Source organism: Salvelinus namaycush, chromosome 39, assembly GCF_016432855.1.
Source record: "Salvelinus namaycush isolate Seneca chromosome 39, SaNama_1.0, whole genome shotgun sequence".
Taxonomy (NCBI): Eukaryota; Metazoa; Chordata; class Actinopteri; order Salmoniformes; family Salmonidae; genus Salvelinus; species Salvelinus namaycush.
The window spans coordinates 22,228,590-22,255,611 of NC_052345.1; the positions used below are offsets into that span (position 1 = coordinate 22,228,590).

Genomic DNA, 27,022 nt, shown 5'->3' on the forward strand with positions numbered 1-27,022 from the left:
GTTGAGAACAAGTTCTCATTTACAACTGCAACCTGGCCAAGATAAAGCAAAGCAGTGCGGCAAAAACAACACAGAGTTACACATGAGATAAACAAACGTACTGTGTGTGTGTGCCTGAGAAAGTGTTTCAGAGGGAACCAAGAGCGAGTCGGAAAGATGGACCCAAACACACAGACATTTATCCACAACGCCGTCAAATAATTCCACCCTCGCAGGAAGTTGTACACTTGTCAGTCAGCTCAGAATGTTGTTGTGGTGGAACTTGGAAATATCTTGCTAAAAATATCCCCTAGATTTCGCCATGTCAGTTGCTCAGCTCAATGCACAAGAATGCATTACAAATTGCATATTAAGAATGAAGAGGAAGGAGCATCCTTAAGGACCTCTGAATAGAATTTGTTTGGTAGTCAAATGGGTATGTTTTGTGAGGAGCCTATTGAGAAAAATGATAACAGAATGAAGTCAGGGTAGTGTTAATTTCAAATGAGAAAAATGTGTATATACATCTAATTTGACAAGATCGTTGACAAGATGGTTCTCAATAACATGGTGTGTTATAAATGCCCATGACAATTTCTGGTCCCAGTGCTTACATAAGCTATTTCCTAAGCATAACTTTAGTATTATAAGGCTGCCGTAATGTAAAACGTCTCCCATTCCATACTAGGGCTGTGCGGTATACTGTATTTTACTATATACCGGTATTTATGCACGGACCAGTTTGGGTTTTTACTTTACCTTCTATAAAGGTATTTTAATGTTTGGTTTGTTAAATGTGATACGCCGTGTGTAACGTCCGTTTTCATAGTTTACTCCGCTACTTGAGTCATCTCTCCGCTCTCTCTCTCTCTCTCTCTCTCTCTCTCTCTCTCTCTCTCTCTCCATGCCGCTTTCCACACAGACCTAGTCCCACCCTGTTACTCAAGGTGCGCATTTGTTGTTGCTTGACCACGAGACTCTTTTGTTCAGTCTGCATGGTAAATACAGCACATGCAACAATGTTGATGACAACAATGTTTCCACTTTGATCTTAATATAAATCCACAAGTGTTCTATAATGACAATATTAGTTTGTGTTTATTACATCTTCTGCAAACAGCTAGTTTGTATTTTCTTAGCAAGTTAATAAGCTAAATTGTGTTAGCCACTAATGCTAATCGCTAGTTAGCTGGCTAACTAGCTAATAAAATTACTGAGTCAGAGCAAGCGTAGTCAGCTAATACAGCCTGATACCAGTACTGGTGGAGGCTTAAATCAGCATGTTGTTTGTGCAACAGTATCTTCTAAATCAAAGAGTAATAGGCGAAGCATGAATATGTTGGCTATATGAATAAAGATTTAATGTAGCCAAGATTATAGGGTCCCCTAGGAAACACTGAACATCACTTTGCTTCCTAACCTGTCACAATAACTCGTCCATGGCATTTTCATTCGTCATGTCAAACAACACTGTATTCAAAGTGCCCACTATTATTTATATTCTAACTACAGAGTTATAATAAACATTCTATTTCCATGATTCCAAAAGTTCACCCAAGTGTTTTGATCTAAATCGCAATTTGGTTAAAAAATAAGGCCTAGTATTTTTGCCCATATCGTGGCAGTGTGGAAATAATCTCATGAGTGCAGGAAATGCAGAAATTGATGGAAATGCAGGAAATTATTTTAGGTTGAAGTTGAATTGAACAGTATAAAACAATCCGACTGGAGAAAGACCCATTGAAGTAATTTAGAATATATGTGTTGCCACCCTAGGGTCACGCACTACTCATAAAGCAAATTTAGAACTTTTATTAATCAAAAACATAAAATATCATTATACCGTCACAAATTTGAAAAATACCACGATATGATATTTTGGCCATATCGCCCAGTCCTATTCCATGTATTATCTTACCCACTATTAAGTAGTAAGGCTGCTTCATTTGTTTTAGTTTGTTTCCTCTCGGTTTAAGGTTGATTTGCTGTATCATTTGCTTTAATTGGCTTTTCTATTTTCAATTGGTGTACTCAAGCATGTTCCATTATAATTACTCAGTCTGAGCTGTAAGGCCACGTATACTCTGCAGTTACCATAGTAATACTTAAACAGCTAGCTACATATAATTCTGATATAAAGCCTTCAATTCTAAAACTACTGTAACTGTACTATAATAATCATCTGCATCTCAGTACTAGAGCCGTCACTACAGACCCTAGTTCGATTACAGGCTGTATCACAACCGGCCGTGATTGGGTGTCCCATAAGGCGGTGCACAATTGGCCCAGTAACGTCCGGGTTAGAGTTTGGCAGGGGTAGGCCATCATTGTAAATAATAATTTGTTCTTAACTGACTTGCCTAGTTAAATAATAACATTTGGTCGTCTGGGGTCGACGGGATGAAAAGTCTATCTTCCAGAGCTTCCTGTCAACATTGCAGACGCAATCTCTTCCAGTCCGGTGTCGCTCCTTAGCTGGATAATGATGTTAGTTGTACTACTATTGAGTAATAATAATACAATACTAGTTAACACTGCATATTCCCTGGGCTGGTACCCCTCTGGTCTGTCAGAACTAGACTCTGTTGCGTTCACGAAAGACAAGTCTGGAAAATTTGGAGCGCGACAATGGTAGTGAGGGGAACAAAGGGATAGGACAGCATCCAAATGTGATCAATTGATCTGTCACTCTGTATTGTTGGGGGTAGATTTTTGGGGCCGGTGGTGATGGGTGTCGTGAGGAAGAGGCCCCACCCCTCTTCCTGCTTCGTGTTGCTCCATCATTTAGCGTTTTGCCTTTCTCTCTCCCTCTTTCCACTTCTTTAGTTTCGCATCTTGCATTCTAAGCAGGTAGGTGACCTTTCCCGCTCCCTGACTTTCCCACACATTGTCTGTGTGTGTTTGCGACACATTCATTGTGGTGTTTGCTCTTATGTATGTTGTCTGCACATATACACGCGCCTACACAAACCTGTGTGATATATGTTCACCATATTTTGAAGTTCATACAATTCACACTGAAAGCACTGTGCACATCACTTCGTAGATGTCCTCACTCATTCCTATGTGGCTGATAACCCCCCCCCAACCCACCCACCCATTTGTACTGCTTCTTCTGTGATAGGGTTTCATGATCTTTCTACATGGGGAGAACAAGAAATGTGTTTGTATAATGTGACAACATGGCAGCTGTTCTTACTATGGCTATCTGTGTATAAAATGTAATTTAGTTTTTGTTTTGTGCACATATTACTTCAATAAATACATACGTGTCTTATAAGGCAACAATGCGTATATGACACTGGAATAAAATCAGTAGCAAGCTAGGGGGTGCGGTGGCATGCCCCACCACAAAATTTTTGCGCTACAAAATCAAATTTGGTGACATCTTTAACACCCCAATAACATAAGGGTTAGTCGTCAGCTATTTGGCTGGCAGCTGGCACTTATGGAACTCACTGGTCTAAGCTTTACCTGGACAACATGACAGTCATAATGTAGTAGTACTGCTTGTCCTAGAAGGATAATTGTTATATATTTTAGAGTGGAATCCCACTCCCCTTTTTGTATTTTTTTATGCTTTATTACAGATAGTGTAGAAACAGAGAGAGAATGGAAGGAGGAGGTATAGCAGGAATACAAGATGCAGGAATTGAATCTAGTCTCTGGTGGGAAGGCACGTGCATGCTCGCAGTACACATCCTGGTAATCCGTCTGGCCCTGCGGCCTTGTGAATGTTGACCTGTTTAAAGATCTTACTTACTCACATCGGCTACGGAGAGTGTGATCACACAGTCTTCCGGAACAGCTGGTGCTCTCATGCATGTTTCAGTGTTATTTGTCTCGAAGCGAGCATAGAAGTAGTTTGGCTCGTGGCACTGGGCAGCTCTCGGCTATGCTTCCCTTTGTAGTCGGTAATGGTTTGCAAACCCTGCCACATCCGACGAGGGTCAGAGCCAGTGTAGTATGATGCTTTGTCTGTTTGATGGTTCATCGGCGGGCATAGCAGGATTTCTTATAAGCTTCCGGTTTAGAGTCCCGCTCCTTGAAAGCAGCAGCTCTAGCCTTTAGCTCAGTGCTGATGTTGCCTGTAATCCATGGCTTCTGTTTGGGATATGTACGGTCACTGTGGGGACGTCGTCGTCGATGCACTTATTGATGAATCCAATGACTGATGTGGGGTACTCCTCAATGCCATCGGAGGAATCCTGGAACATATTCCAGTCTGTGCTAGCAAAACAGTCTTGTAGCTTAGCATCTGCTTCATCTGACCACTTGTTTTATTGATCGAGTCACTGGTGCTTCCTGCTGTAGTTTTGCTTGTAAGCAGGAATCCGGAGGAAAGAATTATGGTCAGATTTGCCAAATGGAGGGGGAGGGAGAACTTTGTACGCGTCTCTGTGTGTGGCGTAAAGGTGGTCCAGAGTTTTTTTTTTTTTTTTTTTTTTTTTGTGTGTGTGTGTTTTCCCCCCAGGGGGGCTCTGGTAGCATATTTAACATGACATTTGGTACTAGGAGCGCTGCCTCTGGTTAAGCGTTTTCCTGTTTGCTTATGGTGGTATACAGTTCAATGAGTGCGTTCTTAGTGCCAGCATCAGTCTATGGTGGTTTGTCGACAGCTTCGAAAAATACAGATTAAAACTCTCTTGGTAGATAGTGTGGTCTACAGCTTATCATGAGATACTCTACCTCATGCGAGCAAACCTTGAGATCTCCTTAGATATCGTGCACCAGCTGTTATTTACAAAATACATAGTCCGCTTCCCCTTGTCTTACCAGACGCCGCTGTTCTGTCCTGCCGGTGCAGCGTATAACCAGTCAGCTGTAAGTTGATAATGTCGTCGTTCAGCCATGACTCTGTGAAGCATAAGATATTCGTTTTGAATGTCCCGTTGGTAGTTTAATCTTCCGTGTAGGTCATCGATTGTTATTTTCCAAAAATTGCACGTTTGCAAGCAGAATGGAAAGAAGTGGGGTTTATTCAATCGACTACAAATTCTCAGAAGGCAGCCCCGCCCTCTGACCCCTTTTTCTTCGCCTTCTCTAAACGCAAATGACGGATCTTGGCCTGTTCCCGGGAAAGCAGTATATCATTCACGTCGGACTTGTTAATGGAAAAAAAGGATTCTGCCAGTCCGTGGTGAGTAATCGCAGTTCTGATGTCCAGCAGTTATTTTCGGTCATAAGAGACTGTAGCAGCAACATGATGTACAAAATAAGTAAAATAATAAGTTACAGACAATGCAAAGAAAAACAATTGGTTAGGAATATGTAAAACGTCAGCATTGTTCTCCGGCGCCATCTTGTATCCTGATGAATCCATTACCTGGTTGCAAAAATTCTTAATGTTAACCTAATTTCAGTTTGTGACAAAACAAGTAATGTATATTGTTGAGAATCATTGTACCATCTAAATCGCTGTGAAATATATTTTCCATTACCGAAAATATTGTATTTTGAGCTGTTTGACGCTGGGGTAAAAAAAAAGAAAAGTAAAAGACGCAAAAACAAAACATAAAAACGGGACGCATAGAAATTGCGCACATAGAACAGATCTACCGCTTCTTAGACTTGCTTTCAATGAGAATGACACATGTATAAATCACATTTCTATGTGAATTTGGTCAGGTCGCCCAAAAAGTTACACATTGCTGTAGGGATGCACGATATATCGGTGAACATATCGGAATCGGCTGATGTCTGGTTCAACACCAATGTTAAAAACCGATGTCAAAGCTACCATGCATACGTATATGACTGAGCAGTCGAGCAGTCATTTGAAAGAGAGAGAACATTTCAGCGAGACAACTCAAAGGCGAAATGCAGTAAAGTCAAGATAATGGAATTCCTTGCCCTTGACAAACAACCGTTCTCTGTCGTGGGTGATGTTGGCTTTCACCGACTGGTCGAGCACCGGTACACACTACCAAGTGCGCTATTTTTCAGATGTTGTCCTACCGGAGTTACACAGTAATAGCGTCACTGCTATTATTTTCACGACATACAGAACATATTATGAAAAATGTTCAGCAAACAGTGGCCATGAACGATGTGTTTACAATACCACGTTGGAAATAAAGCATAATTTGTTTGATCTCAACTTCTGGGGAAGCTAGCTTTAGCTTTGTACCTACCTAGCACCAATACAACCAGCCTGCAAACAATGACCAGTAGAAACTGCTGTCATTTTCATTATTCTTAGGAATCCTTGTGAGTAAGTATTGTTGTTTGCTTATTGAAATTGCACTTCAGTTCATGAAAACAAATAGCTAGCCAGCTACTTAGCCCTGTTGCCCAAAGCTAACGTTATGACCAGCCAGCTATCTTCAGCTGGCTAGTGAGGAATTTGCGGTTTGGCTTCAAAATAAATCAAATCCCAAGTCAAATAAAATGTTATTGGTCACATACACATGGTTAGCAGATGTTAATACGAGTGTAGCGAAATGCTTGTGCTTCTAGTTCCGACCATGCAGTAATGTCTAACAAGTAATCTAACAATTTCACAACAACAAAGGAATGAATAAGAATATGTACATAGAAATATATGGATGAGCGATGGCCGAACGGCATAGGCAAGATGCAGTAGATGGTATAGAGTACAGTATATACATATGAGATGAGTAATGTAGGCTATGTAAACATTATATAAACTGGCATTGTTTAAAGTGACTAGTGATATATTTAATACATCCAATTATTAAAGTGGCTAGAGATTTGTGTCAGTATGTTGGCAGCAGCCACTCAATGTTAGTGATGGTTGTTTAACAGTCTGATGGCCTTGAGATAGAGGCTGTTTTTCAGTCTCGGTCCCAGCTTTGATGCACCTGTACTGACCTAGCCTTCTGGATGATAGCGGAGTGAACAGGCAGTGGCTCGGGTGGTTGTTGTCCTTGATGATCTATTTGGCCTTCCTGTGACATCCGGTGGTGTAGGTGTCCTGGAGGGCAGGTAGTTTGCCCCCGGTGATGCATTGTGCAGACCTCAAGACCCTCTGGAGAGACTTGCGGTTGTAGGCGGAGCAGTTGCCGTACCAGGCGGTGATACAGCCCAACAGGATGCTCTCGATTGTGCATCTGTAAAAGTTTGTGAGTGTTTTTGGTGACAAGCCAAATTTCTTCAGCCTCCTGAGGTTGAAGAGGCGCTGTTGCGCCTTCTTCACCATGCTGTCTGTGTGGGTGGACCTTTTCAGTTTGTCCGTGATGTGTACGCCGAGGAACTTAAAACTTTCCGCCTTCTCTACTACTGTCCCGTTGATGTGGATAGGGGGGTGCTCCCTCTGCTGTTTCCTGAAGTCCACTACCACTGTAGTGTCGTCTGCAAACTTGATGATTGAGTTGGAGGCGTGCATGGCCACGCAGTCATGGGTGAACAGGGAGTACAGGAGAGGGCTGAGAACACACCCTTGTGGGGCCACAGTGTTGAGGATCAGCGAGGTGGAGATGTTGTTTCCTACCTTCACCACCTGGGGGTGTCCCGTCAGAAGGTCTAGGACCCAGGTGCAAAGGGCGGGGTCGAGACCCAGGGTCTCGAGGGTAATGATGAGTTTGGAGGGTACTATGGTGTTAAATGCTGAGCTGTAATCGATGAACAGCATTCTTACATAGGTATTCCTCTTGTCCAGATGGGTTAGGGCAGTGTGATTTGCTATTGCGTCGTCTGTGGACCTATTGGGGTGGTAAGCAAATTGGAGTGGGTCTAGGGTGGCAGGTAGGGTGGAGGTGATATGATCCTTGACTAGTCTCTCAAAGTACTTCATGATGACGGAAGTGAGTGCTACGCGGCAATAGTCATTTAGCTCAGTTACCTTAGCTCTCTTGGGAACAGGAACAATGGTGGCCCAGCAAGCAATGCAGGTGTAGAAGCACGGTGGCTAGGATAAACTCCCTAGAAAGGCCAAAACCTAGGAAGAAACCTAGAGAGGAACCAGGCTATGAGGGGTGGCCAGTCCTCTTCTGGCTTTGCCGGGTGGAGATTATAACAGAACATGGCCAAGATGTTCAAATATTCATAGATGACCACTATGATCAAATAATAATAATCACAGTAGTTGTCGAGGGTGCAGCAAGCCAGCACCTCAGGAGTAAATGTCAGTTGGCTTTTCATAGCCGATCATTGAGAATATCTCTACCGCTCCTGCTGTCTCTAGAGAGTTGAAAACAGCAGGTCTGGGACAGGTAGCACATGCGGTGAACAGGTCAGGGTTCCATAGCCACAGGCAGAACAGTTGAAACTGGAGCAGCAGCATATGAAAGCTGGTGGTTCCTTTTAACATGAGTCTTCAATATTCCCTGGTAAGAAGTTTTAGGTTGTAGTTATTATAGTACTATTTTTCACTATACCATTTGTATTTCATATTCCTTTGACCATTGGATGTTCTAATAGGTACTTTAGTATTGCCAGCCTGATCTCGGGAGTTGATAGGCTTGAAGTAATAAACAGCGCAATGCTTGACAAGCTGCTGGCAAAAGCAGGAAAGTGCTTTTTGAATGAATGCTTACGAGCATGCTGCTGCCTACCACCTCTGTGAAAGTGCTCTATCAAATCATAGACTTAATTATAATATAATACACAGAAATACGAGCCTTAGGTCATTAATATGGTCAAATCCAGAAGCTATCATTTCGAAAACAAAATGTTTATTCTTTCAGTGAAATACCAGAAGCGTTCCGTATTTTATCTAAAGGGTGGCATCCCTAAGTCTAAATATTGCTGTTACATTGCACAACCTTCAATGTTATGTCATAAATATGTACAATTCTGGCAAATTAATTACGGTATTTGTTAGGAAGAAATGGTCTTCACACAGTTCGCAACGAGCCAGGTGGCCCAAACTGCTGCATATTCCCTGACTCTGCTTGCACGGAACGCAAGAGAAGTGACACAATTTCACTAGTTAAAAGAAATTCATGTTAGCAGGCAATATTAACTAAATATGCAGGTTTAAAAATATATACTTGTGTATTGATTTTAAGAAAGGCATTTATGTTTATGGTTAGGTGCGAATGCGCTTGTTAAATCACCCGTTTGGCTAGGTAGGCTATGATTCAATGATAAATTAACAGGCACCGCATCGATTATACGCAACGCAGGACAAGCTAGATAAACTAGTAATATCATCAACCATGTGTAGTTAACTAGTGATTATGTTAAGATTGATTGTTTTTTTATTAGTTTATTGCTAGCTAGGACCATACCTTGGCTCCTTGCTGCACTCGTGTAACAGGTAGTCAGCCTGCCACGCAGTCTCCTCATGGAGTGCAGTGTAATCGGCCATAATCGGTGTCCAAAATGTCGATTACCTATTTGTTATGACAACTTGAAATCGGCCCTAATTAATCGGCCATTCCGATTTAATCGGTTGACTTCTACTCTATACTGACGCTTAGCTAGTTTGATTGCCTTGGAGAGGGAATAGCGACACTGTTTGTATTCGGTTATGTTTCCGGTCGCCTTGCCCTGGTTGGGGAAGGTTTTAATATTCGCCGTGGGTAGAACATCGCCGATGCACTTGCTAATAAACTCGCTCACCGAATCAGCGTATACATGAATGTTGTTGTTCGATGCTATCCGGAACATATCCCAGTCCACGTGATCGAAGCAGTCTTGGGGGAAAAAGGATGTCATTGACAGTGATGAAAATTAATACAAATAGTAGAATTATGCCAGATGTTTATTTTGAAGGCTAACCGCGAAGTCCACTATTGTGGATGGGTCCAACCACCATTAATCAAATAAGAACTGTCTTATAAATTAGGGTTATTTTTAGATGACACCTAGCTAGCTAACTATAGCTACTGGAACAGATTTTGACGTGGATCTTTTTTTATACGCAAAGACCCAAACGGCGTTCCATAGAAATCCTGGTAAGTGAAAGAAATAGGTTTTGATTGTTTTACTGGTAGATTACTTTTTGGTCTGTGTGTGTGTGTAACCTTTATTTAACTAGGCAAGTCAGTTAAGAACAAATTATTATTTACAATGACGGCCAGTACGACGTTGGGCCAATTGTGCGCGCCCTATGGGACTCCCAATCACGGCCGGATGTGATACAGCCAGGATGAAATGCAGTGCCTTAGACCGCTGCGTCCATGTGTGTGTGTTAACTATTTAATTGTACTAGAATGCTTAAAAGGCCGCTTTCATTTTTAATATTGGTTATCGGTGTCGGGTTTTTTTGGCAATGAAAATATTGGATATCTGTATCAGCCAAAATTGTTATCGGTGCATCACTACATTGCAGCTTTCATTTAGGTTAATTCGATTGGTTGAAAGTAGGCTCTTGGTTTGTCCTAACACAGGTACAAGCTCAGGGAGCATGAAACAAGATGTTTTGGGGGAGGGGAGTGGCACCAACCGAGGCATTACTTACCTTAAAATTGACTGATAATAAAACACACGTTTTCATTTCCCGTTTGAGAACGCTTTCATACGGTGGTGCCTGCTGAACGCAAGCCAGCTCTCTGCAGTAGATCAGACTAGACTCCTTTTGTTACTTGCGTCATGGGAGGGGGAGGTCTGCCCCACATGCCTGTCACTCCTCGTCAGGCATCAAGAGGCCACCCTAAGGGGGTGCCTCGGACGCAAAGGGTCATGGGAGTAGAGGACTAGGTAAAAAGGGGATGTCTGTGTGGTTGCTTTGTAGTTCATTGAGAAATGTATGTGTGAGTGCATGCTTGTGTGCACGTGTGAGTGCCTGGTGTGTGAGGGCTGACGTTGCTGTGATGTATGGAAACTCTCTAGAGGGGCTCTTAAGAGCAAGACTGTGCAAGACACATATGTGGTCCGAGACAGTGAATGACGCAAATCATGAATAAAAACCAAAGTTAATGCTCAAATTCAGTATGTTTGTTTTTTACAGTTCCCTCACATTTTTCTTTGTACATTTCAAAGAGGGAGGTTTGTGTGGGAGACTGGTTTGGGTGTACTGAGCAGAAGTACCCCGATGCTCAGATACAAACATGCATGCATGGAGTTCACATATTCAATGTACACATCCACACGGTTAAAAAATACACACAATCTGTTACTCACGGATGCTCGTTGCTCCCACCCAGCCTCGCTTTTTGAGGAGCCAATCGCAAGCCGCAATGTCATGAATATGAATCGAGTTGAGTCCCGTGGCTACAAGGCTCTCCCGTATCCAAGTGCGGAGCTATTTATAGCCCCTGATCTAAAAATACAACCACTGTTCCTGCCCACTACAGTGTCACGTTTCTGTACACTGACGCCTCATTCTAATAGTGCACCTGTGTACAGTGTTTTCCATGGAGTAGGGTTAACTTGACCCTAGATGCTGATCTTGAGTCAGTATTGCATTTATCCTGGTAATGGTTAAGGTTAGGATTGGAGGAGGGGAAGCTGTTCCTAGATCGGTACCTAGAGTAAACTTTACCCCAAAACGTTTTCCCCATAGAAATGGGTGAAGATGAAGCTTCAGGGCTGGGCGATTATGTCTTAAAAATATCTTGATTATTACAAACTTACGGGCAATTCACAATATACATCTCGGTTTGAATGTTTCCTCCTAATTGTTCAACCAAGCTTATTTAAAGGTGAAATACACTGCATTTCAAATATCAGCAACAATCTAATGAATTCAGGGCTTGTGAAATTATACCTGGGCTAAATATAAGCCTTCCACAACCATAAGACCCACTAATGTAATTATTTTATGAAAATAATTTAATCATCATTTTTGCAATCACTGATCTGGCTTTTAAGTCTGTCTATGAAAATTCCCTTTTTGTTAAATGGAACCAGAACCATGCATAATGCACATTTACTAATAATGACCAACTTCTTGTCGCAGGCATTATAGAACATTAGCACAGGTCTCATTATAAACAATCTCTCAAGCAGAAGTCCACGTGCTAGTTGGTAGGCAGATAATCTTTATATTTAAAGTCTAGCCAGCTTGGTTATATTTGCAAGCCAACAAAGTAGAACACACCCTTCTGTCTATCTCCAACTGTCTGAACAGATTGGTTGCCTGTCCACTGTTCAGATGTTGAAATCAAGTGGTTTACCTTATTTGTCAGAATGAGAAAGTTGCCAATTCCTTATATAATAGTTTTTTATGCTCGTTGCACATTTTATAAAACGTGTACTAGACAGCTGGTATTAGTGTGACAAATGCTGCTAGCGGTAAGTGGTACCACAATGAGGCGTGTGATGAACTGAGCATTCAGAATGAATGTTCATTGATGCTCCTGTTTTAGTAGGTTCTGCTCTTCGCACAATTTTTGAGGAGTTGAGACATACAAATGGTATTGTTAGAAAGGTTTTCTTTATTACAGTAAAATGTCTTATTGTGTTTCGGTGTCCTTGTGACCAGTTCTGCTTGACCAAACCTCCAAATGCAAATGGCGAGTTGAGACTGTTTTGTCTTTGCTGTTGTGAGTGACGGGGGAGTGGCTTGCGAGTGGGAAGGTGCACAGCACACACGGCACAGAAGGAGACGAGACTAACAAAAAAAACGAATAAAAATGAAATAATATATTTGGACCTCGATTCTTGCGATAGAGGCATTTGGAACATTTGTGCTAAAACAAATAAGAATGAATTCGATATCGGCCAGGCCTACCTTCTATTCATTGTGATAATGATTCACAGGGTCATGGTTTGGTTTTCCCTTTGTTTCAGGGAGGGGATGCGGGGGGAGGATTCTCTCACCAGGCATGTGTGTACACTGATGAGTGTGTAAATTGTATAGCATCGACGTAGAGCATTATATGTGTAGGAAAAGCGAGGAAGAAAATGTTTTGAGCAATAGCGTCACCATACCCCGCAATACTATGTTAATGCAACCAAAAGGCAACGTTTACAGTAGTGCAAGCTTCTCTACTTTCTCAGTTGATTTCCATACCTGTCAAATGCATGCTGGTAAGCGTTTGTGTGCATATGCACTGAACAGGAGAACCATATTAATGTCTTTATGTTTTTATTTTTTCCCTCACCTTGAAATACCTTGAGGGGATTCCCACCGGTTCAGTCAGAGGATGATGGCTGCCTCCCAAGTGGCACACCTATTCCGTATATACTGCACTCATTTGACCAGGGCCCATCGCACTACTTGGATCCTAGTCAAAAGTAGTGCATTATATAGGGAATAGGGTGCCATAAAATCCTTGAACGTACTAAAGTAGTTTTTTGGGGTGTCTGTACTTTACTATTTATATTTTTGACCACTTTTTACCTTTACTTCACGACATTCCTAAAAAATGTACTTTTTAGTCCATACATTTTCCTTGACATCCAAAACTCGTTACATTTCGAATGCTTAGCAGGACAGGAAAATGGTCCAATTCACACACTTCTCAAGAGAACATCCAAAGTCATTCCTACTGCCTCTGATCTGACTGACTCACTAAACACAAATGCTTTGTTTGTAAATGGTGTTGGAGTGTGCCCCTGGCTATCCGTTAAAAAATAAATGGTGCTGTCTGATTTGCTTAATATAAGGAATGTGAAATGATTTCTACTTTTACTTCTGATACTAAAGTATATTTTATCTATGAAATGTACATTTGACACTTAAGTATATTTAAAACCAAATACTTTTAGACTTTCACTCGAGTATTGTTTTACTGGGTGACTTTCACTTTTACCCTAATCGAAAATGACTCAAGTATATTTTACTCAAGTATGACGATTGGGTACTATTTCCACTACTCCCATTTGGGATGCAGACAATTAGTGTTGCAAGGTATACCGGTACCACGGTAATATCACGGAACCAAAACGTCATGATACTTATGATACCAACATTTTAGAATAATGTAGTACCGTTTCATATGATACTTCCAAATTGTTGGGCCCTACCGATCTAAAGAACCCGCTACTTTCTGTCATAAAATGTTTATTAAGTCAGTTTTGTTTATACATTCTGTTAAATTTAAGCAACAGCAACTAGTCACTTGTATGCGCAGGTCCAATAATGTCCACTTCATTTTCGTGCCAGAGTTTCTGTTAGGAAAATGTGGTGCAGGACATTTGACGGGCAACATATATACATTTACTGGACATTTCAGAAATCTGACGGACCCATGTGCATTGGGTGCATAAACTGATTAGGGCGTCCACCCAGAGGAAATCTATTCAGCTACTTTGAAGCAAGGTAAGACATGCCTCATATATTAACATGTTCAGGTTTCGGGGCGGCAGGTAGCCTAGTGGTTGCGAGATCGAATCCCCGAGCTGACAAGGTAAAAATCTGTCATTCTGCCCCTGAACAAGGCAGTTAACCCACTGTTCCTAGGCCGTCATTGAAAATAAGAATTTGTTCTTAACTGACTTGCCTAGTTAAATAAAGGTTACATTGCAAAGTAGTGTGTGAGGCGCTGATGAAGCCTGCCTCCCATTTGATGCTGCTGCAGCAGGTCTCGCGCTGTCTGACATATTTTTCCGCTCATAGCATATATGCCTGTGATAAATCAGATACACAAGGAATATACTGTAGCCTACACGCGCAAATTTTAATTCCATTAAATTACGCAAATTAAGCATGAGCAGTCAAACGTTTTTCCATCGACTGGTATTTTCACCAATGAATAGGTTAAAAAGCATTTTTTCGCTATGGGATTTTTTCTTCTGGACAATTGGCTGGCTCCAATGTTAAATTAATTGTCTTTTCAAAAATAAATTATAGGCCAAACGCCGGCTATTACCGGCTGACAGAACCTGTTTCATGTGCATATCAGGTGTGGAGGCTGTAATCCACCAGCCAAAGCCACTCGCCGCCGGCTGCTCTTCCTACGCATCTATTCCTCCATCAGTTTTTCACACATCATTTATTCAGACCCTGATCAGTCTTCTGTTGTTACGTTTGACACATTGGAGCAGCGCTCGGAGCGAACAAAGTGGATGCTTTGTATATCATTTCAGCCCTGGTATAACCAAGAGCACAGGCCAGTCTGATAGGCATTGCACGTTTGCTGTCACGCATCGCGGCAGTGCCAGAGAGGAAAAACGGCTTGGAGACGGTCATTCTTGCAGCTTTACAGCAAATGAAACGTCTCGTCTCTGGCTCAAGCGGTTGAAGAAATGACTCGTATTACTGGAGCTATTTTTTTCCTTGACGTGCGATTTTTGCGCACAATTGATATAATTTCACAAACCATGTTGCTTGCCATTTTAAACTAATCCCGGGGCCGCTAATTATTGTTTGGATAACATACGTTATCAGTCATGTTACCTAGCTAGCTAACAACCTGGTAATTTGACAGTAGGTCTAGGCAAATTTTGATTGACACAGGATGACAGCAAAAGGGTCTGCTACTCATGAGATGTGCTTCAAAGGTAGGATTCACATAGACCTAATGTAAACTATCTTTCTGGTGCTCTTTACATTCTGTTTGGTGCTCAACTTTTTAAAGTTGGGAGCAGAGGGTCTGGGTTTGTGGGAAAAAGTGGTGTGTGTGTTTTGAGGGAGACAGTGTGTCAACTGAAGAGTAAACGTTTCATGCAGGGTTTTCCTCTTACTGCCACAATGACATGCAGTGTCTATTCCTTCAGCCAAATCACAGGCAGGCCTTTGCAAATATGAGCAAATCAGCAATTCTATGCTGTATTATACTTAAAAAATATATATATATATATTTAACTAGGCAAGTCAGTTAAGAACAAATTCTTATTTTCAATGACGGCCTAGGAACAGTGGGTTAACTGCCTGTTCAGGGGCAGAACGACAGATTTGTACCATGTCAGCTCGGGGATTGGAACTTGCAATCTTTCGGTTACTAGTCCAACGCTCTAACCACTAGGCTACCCTGCCGCCCCACATATAGTGTGAAGTTCTACTCAAAACTACATATTGAATTTAAGTGTGAATATCGGTGACAGGTTTTTTGTGTAGCACGTGCATAACGTTTAGAAAACGTGAACAAGTGTTGGGATAGGGCGAACAGGATGCTAGACCACTCAGATTTTTTTCCACTGTGGTATCGCGATGCTATTCGCGATTAGTAATGCACCGATATAACATTTTTGGCCGATACCGTTATTTTCCTTGCCAAAAAACCCGATACGATATCAAACATTTTAGCGGCCTTTTAAGCGTTCTAGTACAGTTAAATAGTTAACACACACACATGCACGCAGCGGTCTCAGGCACTGCATCTCAGTGCAAGAGACGTCACTACAGTCCCTGGTTCGAATCCAGGCTGTATCACATCCGGTTGTGATTGGGAGTGCCATAGTGCGGCGCACAATTGGCCCAGTGTCATCTGGCCGTCATTGGAAATAAGAATTTGTGCTTATCTGCCTTGCCTAAAAACAGGTTACACACACACACACCCTCCACACTGACCAAAAAGTAATTTTGTTGGCATTTACGTATGTCCCCATTACCAGTAAAACATCATCAAAACCTATTTCTTTCACTTACTTCCTGTTTCGTTGTTCAGTTTCATTCTCAACCAGATTTCTATGTAACGCCGTTTGGGTCTTTGCGTGTCAAAAAAGATACACGTCAAATAACACGACATAATCTGTTTCAGTAGCTATAGATAGCTAGCTAACTATATGGCTAGGTGTCATCTAAAATAATCCTGATTTAATGGGGGTCGGACCCATCTGTGAAGCTTGCCTCAATAAGGATTAGCCACAATAGTGGACTTTGCGGTTAGCTTTCAAAATAAAAGTATGGCATAATTACACTTTGTATAGATTTGCATCACTGTCAATTACTTTTATTTTGAAGGCAAACCGCAAATTCCACTTGTACCTAATCCTTATTGTGGCTAGCCTCACCACCCGGTCCGGTTGAGCCTCACTAGCCAGATGATGAAGCTAACTGACTGCTTATAACGTTAGCTTTGGGCAACGGGGTTAAGTAGCTGGCTAGCTATTTGTTTTCATGAACTGAAGTGCAATTTCAATAGGCAAACAACAATACTTACTCACAAGGATTCCTAAGAATAATGAAAATGACTGCAGTTTCTATTGGCCATTGTTTGCAGGCTGGTTGTATTGGTGCTAGCTAGGTACCAAGCTAAAGCTAGCTACCCCAGAAGTTGCGGTCAAACAAATTATGCTTTATTACCAACGCGGTATTGTAAACACATCATTCGTGGCCAGTGTTTGCTTGTTTGCTGACTTTTCTTTACAGCTTTGACAGTGCTACTGTGTCTTTTTTGACACGCAATGACCCAAACGGTGTTCCATAATATGTTCTGTATGCCGTGAAGATAATAGCAGTGACGCTATTACTGTGTAACTCCGGTAGGGCAACATTTGAAAAATAGCGCACTTGGTAGTGTGTACAGGTGCTTGACCAGTCGGCGAAAGCCAACATCACCCACGACAGAGAACGGTTGATTGTCAAGGGCAATGAATTCCATTATCTTGGCTTTAATGCATTTCGCCTTTGAGTTGTCTCGCTGAAACATTCTTACTCTTTCAAATGACTGCTCGACTTGTTGACTCCTCGATCCACACAGCAGACATTGTGTGAGCTAGGTTAGGAATGCTGTGTTGCACGTGTAACGCAAAATTTTACGTGCCGTTATTACGTCATGTACCTCAATCAAATAAATCTAATCTATTTATATAGCCCTTCTTACATCAGCTGATATCTCAGTGCTGTACAGAAACCCAGCCTAAAACCCCAAACAGCAAGCAATGCAGGTGTAGAAGCACGGTGGCTAGGATAAACTCCATAGAAAGGCCAGAGCCTAGTAAGAAATCTAGAGAGGAACCAGGCTATGAGGGGTGGCGAGTCCTCTTCTGGCTGTGCTGGGTGGAGATTATAACAGAACATGGCCAAGATGTTCAAATGTTCATAGATGACCAGCAGGGTCAAATAATAATAATCACAGTGGTTGTTGAGGGTGCAACAGGTCAGCACCTCAGGAGTAAATGTCAGTTGGCTTTTCATAGCCGATCATTGAGAGTATCTCTACTGCTCCTGCTGTCTCTAGAGAGTTGAAAACAGCAGGTCTGGGACAGGTAGCACGTCCGGTGAACAGGTCAGGGTTCCATAGCCGCAGGCGGAACAGTTGAAACTGGAGCAGCAGCACGGCCAGGTGGACTGGACAGCAAGGAGTCATCAGGCCAGGTAGTCCTGAGGCATGGTCCTTGGGCTCAGGTCCTCTGAGCGAGAGAACAAGAGAAAGAGAGAATTAGAGAGAGCATACTTAAATTCACACAGGACACCGGATAAGACAGGAGAAATACTCCAGATATAACAGACTGACCCTAGCCCCCCGACACACAAACTACTGCAGCATGGAGGCTGAGACAGGAGGGATCAGGAGATACTGTGGCCCCATCCGACGATACCCCTGGACAGGGCCAAACAGGCAGGATATAACCCCACCGACTTTGCCAAAGCACAGCCCCCACAACACTAGAGGGATATCTTCAACCACCAACTTACCATCCTGAGAGTATAGCCCACAAAGCTGTCCACCACGGCACAACTCAAGTGGTTATATACGTTATATAGGTATGCACGGTAGCTTTGACATCGGTTTTTAACATCGGTGTTAAACTAAACATCAGCCGATTCCGATATGTTTGTTCACCGATATATCGTGCATCCCTACTCGCGATATTCCCCCTCGGGAGACTGAAAAGACTTGGCATGGGTCCTCAGATCCTCAAAAGGTTCTACAGCTGCATCATCGAGAGCATCCTGACTGGTTGCATCACTGCCTGGTATGGCAACTGCTCGGCCTCCGACTGCAAGGCACTACAGAGGGTAGTACATCACTGGGGCCAAGCTTCCAACTGTCAAAGACTTCAGCCACGCTAGTCATAGACTGTTCTCTCTGCTACCGCACGGCATGCGGTCCCGGAGCGCTAAGTCTAGGTCCAAGAGGCTTCTTAACAGCTTCTACCCCCAAGCCATAAGACTCATAAGACCTAATCAAATGGCTACCCAGACTATTTGCATTGCCCCCCCCCCCCCCTCCCCTTCTTTCACACCGCTGCTACTCTCTGTTGTTATCATCTATGCATAGTCACTTTAATAACTCTACCTACATATTACCTCAACTAACCGGTGCCCCCGCACATTGACTCTGTACTGGTACCCCCCCTGTATTTAGTCTCGCTATTGTTATTTTACTGCTGCTCTTTAATTACTTGTTACTTTTATATTTCTTCTTATCTGTGTTTTTTGTTTTTACTGCATTGTTGATTAGGGGCTCGTAAGTAAGCGTTTCACTAAGATCTACACCTGTTGTATTCCGGGCAGGTGACCTAATCAAATTTTATTTTATTTATCGTGATACTTGACTTGGTGTATCGTTTTGTTTCCAAAATGTTGGTAACTTGACCACTACAGACAATGTGGCAGGGTGAATGGAATGTTTCTGTACTGGTCCTCGTTCGCCCTCTGGGAGAGTCGGGAGGAGCGGACAGGCAGCCAACACATGTTACAGCACCCTGTCACCGATTGACAGAGGCTGCCTAATCACACGGGTAACGGTGCGCCACAGGGACTGTTGCCCTGCGGACCCCATTAGCCATGATGGGAGTCTGTCAAACACACACAGTAAGCGCACGCACACTATTAATTCACTCACTTTAACACACACAGTACACCCACACTCAGATACAAAGCCTGCCATCCATCTATGAAGCAGTGACAAATTCGCTGCACACATGCGCAGTCAAAGATGAAAGTGCCTAATGTTCTACTCCACTTCAGCAGGCATGTCAATCATATCTCCAGCTCTCTTTTAAAGCCCGTATTTTAGTTACACTTCTGGAAAATGTCTATGTGGACTTGTTGGATAACATTCAACTATTGTTCTGTTATTGTTGGAATAAAAGGGGCAGTCCAGAGGTTCTACAATTAGGTGTGTCACAGCAGCTGCCCAGCAATGGTATCGACTGTCTGGTATAGTACATGGCCAGAGGTGTGCACTTTAATCTCATTGAATGGTAATAGCCAGAATGCAGCATCCAAGTTTTGATCCTAGACAGAAGTTTGATTTTAAACAGAAGTTTGATTAGTGATGTACACCCTAAACCAGGGATCATCAACTAGATTCAGCCGCAGGCCGATCTTTTCTCGAGCGGATGGTCAGGGGGCCAGAACATAATTACAAATAATTTTGTACACTGGGAATTGACTGCAAGAAGCCCAAACAGATATATAATCATTTCAAACCTTGCTTGCATTTGTATACAATCACATATACAGTATCTCTCTAATATGTGTGGGAATTCTGTGGAACAATTTTCCAAAATTAAAATCACTTAGAACTGATTTGCTGGTGTTATTTTTTGTCTTTTGTGTCCATCAATAATAACTCAACTTTTTTGTGTTTTTGCTAAGAACTTGGGTGGCCAAATATAAATCACCCGCGGCCCAAATTCGGCCGGCGAGCCGCCAGTTTGGGAACTCTGCCCGAAACTATTTACAACAGATGTTTAATCTTGGTGTTGTACCCTGAAATGCTCATGTTGTTCATCTGAAACATCTGTTCAATGCAGCTGCATTGTCATCCAAAAAAACACTGCAACTGCTCGATGATCTGAATGTGGCCCTGTTTGTGTTGGGCTTTTTTAAACGACAGAGAAGCTCTTGAACACTCACAGTACCAACAATTATCATCAGGAGATGATAATAATAATATGCTCCAGTCATTCCAGTCAAGATACAAATCCAACTTCTGTGCAAGAAGACAAAGTTATCTTATTTCACTTTCAAAACTGATTTTGTTCTTGGTTATTTTGTTTCCTTGATTTCCGTGATGGAAATGACGAATGATCCCTGACAGTGAGTTTGATTGCAGGAGATTATGATTGTAGATGGTGTCTTTCTCTCTTCTGTTCACAGCTCTTTCGTGAAGTCAGGATCATGAAGATCTTGAATCACCCCAATATAGGTAAGACCAACCAACACATCTATTCTATCCTCACAATGCAAGTTATTTTCAAAAGCAATGCCAGTGTCAAGTGAGATTGTACCGTATTACTCCGAACGCTACCGTACTAATACTAACACTACCATATTACTACCACTTAACACGACTTCTTTCAAAACCTATTGTACAACATCCAATTCATTTGTATCCATTTCTTTCAATACTCTGACGTGGACAGTTTTGAGAACAGAGCTATCTATAAAAAAAAAAAAGGAATATCACCCAAAGACTCCATTTAAAAAAAAATTAACTAGGCAAACAAATTATTATTTACAATGACGGCCTACCCGTGCTAAACCCTAACCCGGACGACGCTGGCCCAATTGTGCGCCGCCCCATGGGACTCTCAATCACGGCCGGTTGTGATACAGCCTGGAATCGAACCAGGGTGTGTAGTGACACCTCAAGCACTGAGATGCAGTGACTTAGACCGCTGCGCCATCTCGGGAGACTTGACCTAGGATAAGTACATGTATGCATTGTCTTCCTATTAATGTTTTTATGCTACTTCTTGTCCAGAGCAAAACATTTTACTCTATCAATGGGATTTTGCCAGGCTAGATAAAGGATTCATCAAATAAAAAGAATAACAAACCAATAACAAGAGAACTTGATGGAAAGCGAAGCGGCATTCCAGGATGAAACGGCATTCCGGGATGTCGCTGTGCAGTGACGAAAAGGGAGCCGGCAGCCCTTATTAGTATGATTTGTTTTCGACCGGATCCCATTCCGGTTGACTTTGAGATGCTCCTGGTCCGGTCCGGCCCATTCCGGCTAGCCAGCGGGGGGTCGGAAGTACTCCCATAAAACATCATTTGGACTGGGCGTTGGCGTCATTAAGACCCTGGGCCTGGGAATGATTACACAATACACACACACACACACTTCAAGGCAAGGGCAGAGATTTATCTGAAGGTAACCAGTGTCACTTAAAAACACCAGACTCGCCAAGTTGCTTTTTACAACCTATTATTCACCAACCGATACAATTTCTTTCAGCCATAACTGGCATGTACTGTCTCTCTGTTTTTTGGTTATGTTTCCAATCATTGTGATGTCTGCAGTACCTTTTTTTATTGTTGTTCAATTTAGGCTGATGAATCCCATTTTTAGAACTAATCCAAATCTAACGCATCTGACCTCCTGACCTGATGGGAACGGGTTGAAGCAGTAGTTGAGTGGTAGCCTGAGCGCCAGTCTGTTTTAGCGATCATGCCAGCTCTTTGTCACGCATTATGTCAAACATGTTTGGCTTGACAATGACAGCTATGTAGTTGGTAAGAGCACAAACCGATCTGGGACCAGGCTAGTTGAGTGGATGGGCAGGGCTGGCAATTATTAGGGTGGCTTTGCTCTCGATAGCTGGCTTATTGTCTTAAGACAAATCTGTTTCCTTAAGACAATGGACAATGTAAATCATCGCCATTATATTTTAATAGTCAGGTCAATTTGAGTTGAGTCCAGCCCTGATCAAACCTTCAGTCTCTTACTACCTTTCTCTTTTCCCGTTCTATGCCCAGAGTAATGAAATGAGTGTGACAGGAACCAGAGTAATGAAATGAGTGTGACAGAAAGGGGGTCATTTCATTCCTTTACATGTTGAAACTCAGCGTGCCGGTCTCCACTAGAGGTCGACCGATTAATCGTAATGGCCGATTTAATTAGGGCCGATTTCAAGTTTTCATAACAATCGGTAAACTGCATTTTTGGACGCCGATTACATTGCACTCCACGAGGAGACTGCGTGGCAGACTGTGACTACCTGTTACGCGAGTGCAGCAAGAAACCAAGGTAAGTTGCTAGCTAGCATTAAACTTATCTTGTAAAAAAACAATCAATCTTAACATAATCACTAGTTTACTACACGTGGTTGATGATATTACTAGTTTATCTAGCTTGTCCTGCATGGCATATAATCGATGTGGTGCCTGTTAATTTCTCATCGAATCGCAGCCTACTCCGCCAAACGGGTGATGATTTAACAAGCGCATTCGCGAAACAAGCACTGTCGTTGCACCAATGTGTACCTAAACATCAATGCCTTTCTTTAAAATCAATACACAAGTATATATTTTTAAACCTGCATATTTAGTTAATATTGCCTGCTTACATGAATTTCTTTTAACTAGGGAAATTGTGTCACTTCTCTTGCGTTCCGTGCAAGCAGTCAGGGTATATGCAACAGTTTGGAACACCTGGCTCGTTGCGAACTGTGTGAAGACCATTTCTTCCTAACAAAGACCGTAATTAATTTGCCAGAATTGTACATAATTATGACATAACATTGAAGGTTGTGCAATGTAACCGCAATATTTAGACTTATGGATGCCACCCGTTAGATAAAATACAGAACGGTTCCGTATTTCACTGAAAGAATAAACTCGTTTTCAAAAGGATAGTTTCCGAATTTGACCATATTAATGACCTAAGGCTCGTATTTCTGTGTGTTATTATGTTAGAATTAATTATATGATTCGATAGAGCAGTCTGACTGAGAGGTGGTATGCAGCAGTGACCTCGTAAGCATTCATTCAAACAGCACTTTCGTACATTTGCCAGCAGCTCTTTGCTGGGCTTCAAGCATTGAGCTGTTTATGACTTCAAGCCCATCAACTCCCAAGATTAGGCTGGTGTAACCGATGTGAAATGGATAGCTAGTTAGCGGGGTGCGCGCTAATAGCGTTTCGATCGGTGACGTCACTCGCTCTGAGACCTTGAAGTAGTTGTTCCCCTTGCTCCGCAAGGGCTGCGGCTTTTGTGGAGCGATGGGTAACGATGCTTCGAGGGTGGCTGTTGTCGATGTGTCCCTGGTTCGAGCCCAGGTAGGGGCGAGGAGAGGAACGGAAGCTATACTGTTACACTTGCAATACTAAAGTGCCTATAAGAAATGGTATAGAGAGAAATAGTCTTATAATTCCTATAATAACTACAACCTAAAACTTCTTACCTGGGAATTTTGAAAACTCGTGCGAAAAGGAACCACCATGTTAAAAGGAACCACTATGTTCTGAGCAAGGAACTTAAACGTTAGCTTTTTTACATGGCACATATTGCACTTTTACTTTCTTCTCCAACACTTTGTTTTTGCATTATTTAAACCAAATTTAACGTTTCATTATTTATTTGAGGCTAAATTGATTTTATTGATGTATTATATTAAGTTAAAATAAGTGTTCATTCAGTATTGTTGTAATTGTCATTATTACAAATATATATAAATTAAAAATCGGCTGATTAATCGGTATCGGCTTTTTTGGTCCTCCAATAATCGGTATCGGCGTTGAAAAATCATAATCGGTCGACCTCTAGTCTCCACATTGTCAGGCAGCTGTATGTGTCTACATGTGTGTGGGGCGGGGGGTGTCCTAGGAGGAGATGGCTAGATGGAAGGGGTTGGTGTGGTTTCGTTGTAGTTCATTGAAAAATGTGTTTGTCTGTGACGTGTGTCTAAGTCAAAAGCGTGCGCACACACATCATACCCCCCGTGTGTGTGTGTGTGTGCATTTGAAAGAGCCTTTATGCATCAGAGCAATGAGAAATGAATCACTTTCTTTGTGCAATACATGGCTTTGTTTTTTTTTTTCATACACACAAAAATCTTATTTCTCTCAAATGTTGCGCACATTTGTTTACAGCCCTGTTAGTGAGCATTTCTCCTTTGCCAAGATAATCCATCCACCTGACAGCTGTGGCATATCAAGAAGCTGATTAAACATCATGATCATTACACAGGTGCACCTTGTGCTGGGGACCATAAGGCCACTTTAAAATGTATAGTTTTGTCACACAATACCACAGGTGTCTCAAGTTTTGAGGGAGCGTGCAATTGCCATGCTGACTGCAGGAATGTCCACCAGAGCTGTTGCCAGAGAATTTAATGTTCATTTCTCTACCATAAGCGGTCTCCAACGTCGTTTTACAGTACCTCCACATATGGCTTCTTCACCTGCAGGAGTATTTCTGTCTGTAATGAAGCCCTTTTGTTATAAAAACACATCCTGATTGGCTGGTTCTGGCTCCCCAGTGGGTGGACCTATGCCCTCCAAGGCCAACCCATGGCCGAGTGTGTGCATTCCTGCCAAGTCATGGGAAATCTATAGATAAAGGCCTAATTAATTCATTTAAATTGACTGATTTCCTTGTCTGAACTGTAACTCATTAAAATCTTTGAAATTGTTGCATGTTGCGTTTTATATTTTTGTTCAGTATAGATGCACCCTTTTCGTCTGTCAGCTAGTAGTTGACAGGATGTGTTGTCCTCATTGGCTTTCCTCACTCATCCACCATTTCTCTCCTTTTCTCTCCAGTTAAATTGTTTGAAGTCATTGAGACTGAGAAGACACTTTATTTGATAATGGAGTACGCCAGTGGTGGTGAGTATGAACAAAATAATGATTGAATCTAAAATGACTGTCTTAACTCTACTGCTTCCCCCCACGTATTTTATTGGGCAAGTGATAAATGTTTTGACCATAATTGTCTTTTCCCGGGTTCATTAAGCACACGTTCTCTTTCTTTTGAGACATTTGTATATTTTGTGTGCACCTTAAAGAGTAACTGTACTAGCACATTGGCAGACAACTCCCAGCTATTGGAGATCCGCATTGTGTGCAGGCTTTTATTCTTCATCAGCTAAGACGCCAAATTATTCATATTATTCTGGTACAAACTGAAGATTGTAATTAGCTGATGACTTGAATCAGGTGTGTTAGAGTTGGGCTAGAACAAAAGCCTGCACACCTGCGGCTCTCACGGACTGGAGCTGCCGAAGCTTTTTGGTTTGCAGTAGATGTGTTTCCTCCCTCACGCCAGACCTCGCTCTTTCTTTCTCTCGCCCTGTCCAGGTGAGGTATTTGACTACTTAGTTGCACATGGAAGGATGAAGGAAAAGGAGGCTCGGGCCAAGTTTCGCCAGGTGAGTTACTGCTAACACACACGCACTCGGTCACACACAACTGCAGACACACACACACACACACACACACACACACACACGCTCCCGCAAGCAAACACACACTTACACACAGAGTATAGCGATACAAGCGCGTGCGTGCGCACACACACTGCTGAAAACCGCTGTGTGAAGAGGTGCAGCGATGTCACCAGACATATCCTCTGTCATCAATCTCCAGTGGGGAGGGAGGAAAGGAGAGAAAGGCACTGCAGGAGACGGGTCCGTGCTCTGAATACATAGATGAGCTAATGACCTCCTGGGAACAGACAGCGCGTGTATGACTGCATGTGTGTTCATGTTCTACAGGAAAAGGGGGGGGGATACCTAGTCAGTTGTACAACTGAATGCATTCAACTGAAATGCGTCTTCCACATTTAACCCAACCCCTCTGAATCAGAGAGGTGCGGGGGGCTACCTTAATCGGCATCCATGTCATCGGCGCCGGCTGTCTATTAGGTTGTGTGTCATGCCACTGAGTCCTACAGGCGAGGTCGGGCATGTCTCTTACAGTGTGTGTATTCTACAAGCCAGGCAGTGTGTGTGAGTTGATAACATCGCAGTAAAGTGTGTGCGAGCGAGCGTGTGTGTGCTCATGAAATTCCCATATCTGTTACTCAGCACGAACAGACCTCGTGCTGATTCACCAAGCAGAAATACAGAACATCATTAAAGAAGTACTTTATTACTCCCCTAGTGTACTTCTGTCTGTCAACCCACACTGACCTCTAGTGGTGGTGTTTTGGCATCGCAGCATCCTTGCGTGACTAAGTGAAAATTTTACTTAAGCGGAAGCTCGGATTCCCCTTAAGTATATAAGGTTAGTCAATGGCCCCGTCTAGAAACAGGTCCTAGGCCTTTCCCCTGGACTCTAGTGGTAGTCCTTAAGCATAACAGAATCCTTTTATGAAGTGTCTCTCCCAAGTATATAAGGTTTATGTTGGTCAATGGCCCTGTCCAGAAACAACCCCTAGCCCATATCCACTACCCACCACATTTGTAGATCTGAAGCAATTGGATAGGTGTAAGGAACATGGCAAATAATTCAGAGCGCACGGTCAATCTATTACTATATTGCTGACCCCTAGCCAGTCCTTTCAGATCTACCTAGGAGTCAATATAGAATTGCACAAAAAGTCTAAACTGTTCATTTGGAATGGGGCAAATGTCTAACCTTTTCTTTGCATCCTTCCTTTATCTCTCCTTTGAGCTA

At 42.4% G+C, this 27,022-nt stretch overlaps 1 protein-coding gene across 6 annotated transcripts in view; it reads left to right on the forward strand.

The window, feature by feature from the left end:
* The window catches only part of LOC120032578 (serine/threonine-protein kinase MARK1-like), a 99,564-nt gene that overhangs the window by 50,999 nt on the left and 21,543 nt on the right, over positions 1–27,022 (forward strand). For 5 of the 6 annotated variants that reach the window (XM_038978722.1, XM_038978717.1, XM_038978719.1 and 2 more), the window contains exons 4-6: positions 20,771–20,819; positions 25,166–25,231; positions 25,703–25,773. In XM_038978722.1, coding sequence (XP_038834650.1) covers positions 20,771–20,819; positions 25,166–25,231; positions 25,703–25,773 — 186 coding nt within the window. The remainder of the gene's footprint in view (positions 1–20,770; positions 20,820–25,165; positions 25,232–25,702; positions 25,774–27,022) is intronic. The other variant, XM_038978721.1, reaches the window with a different exon arrangement.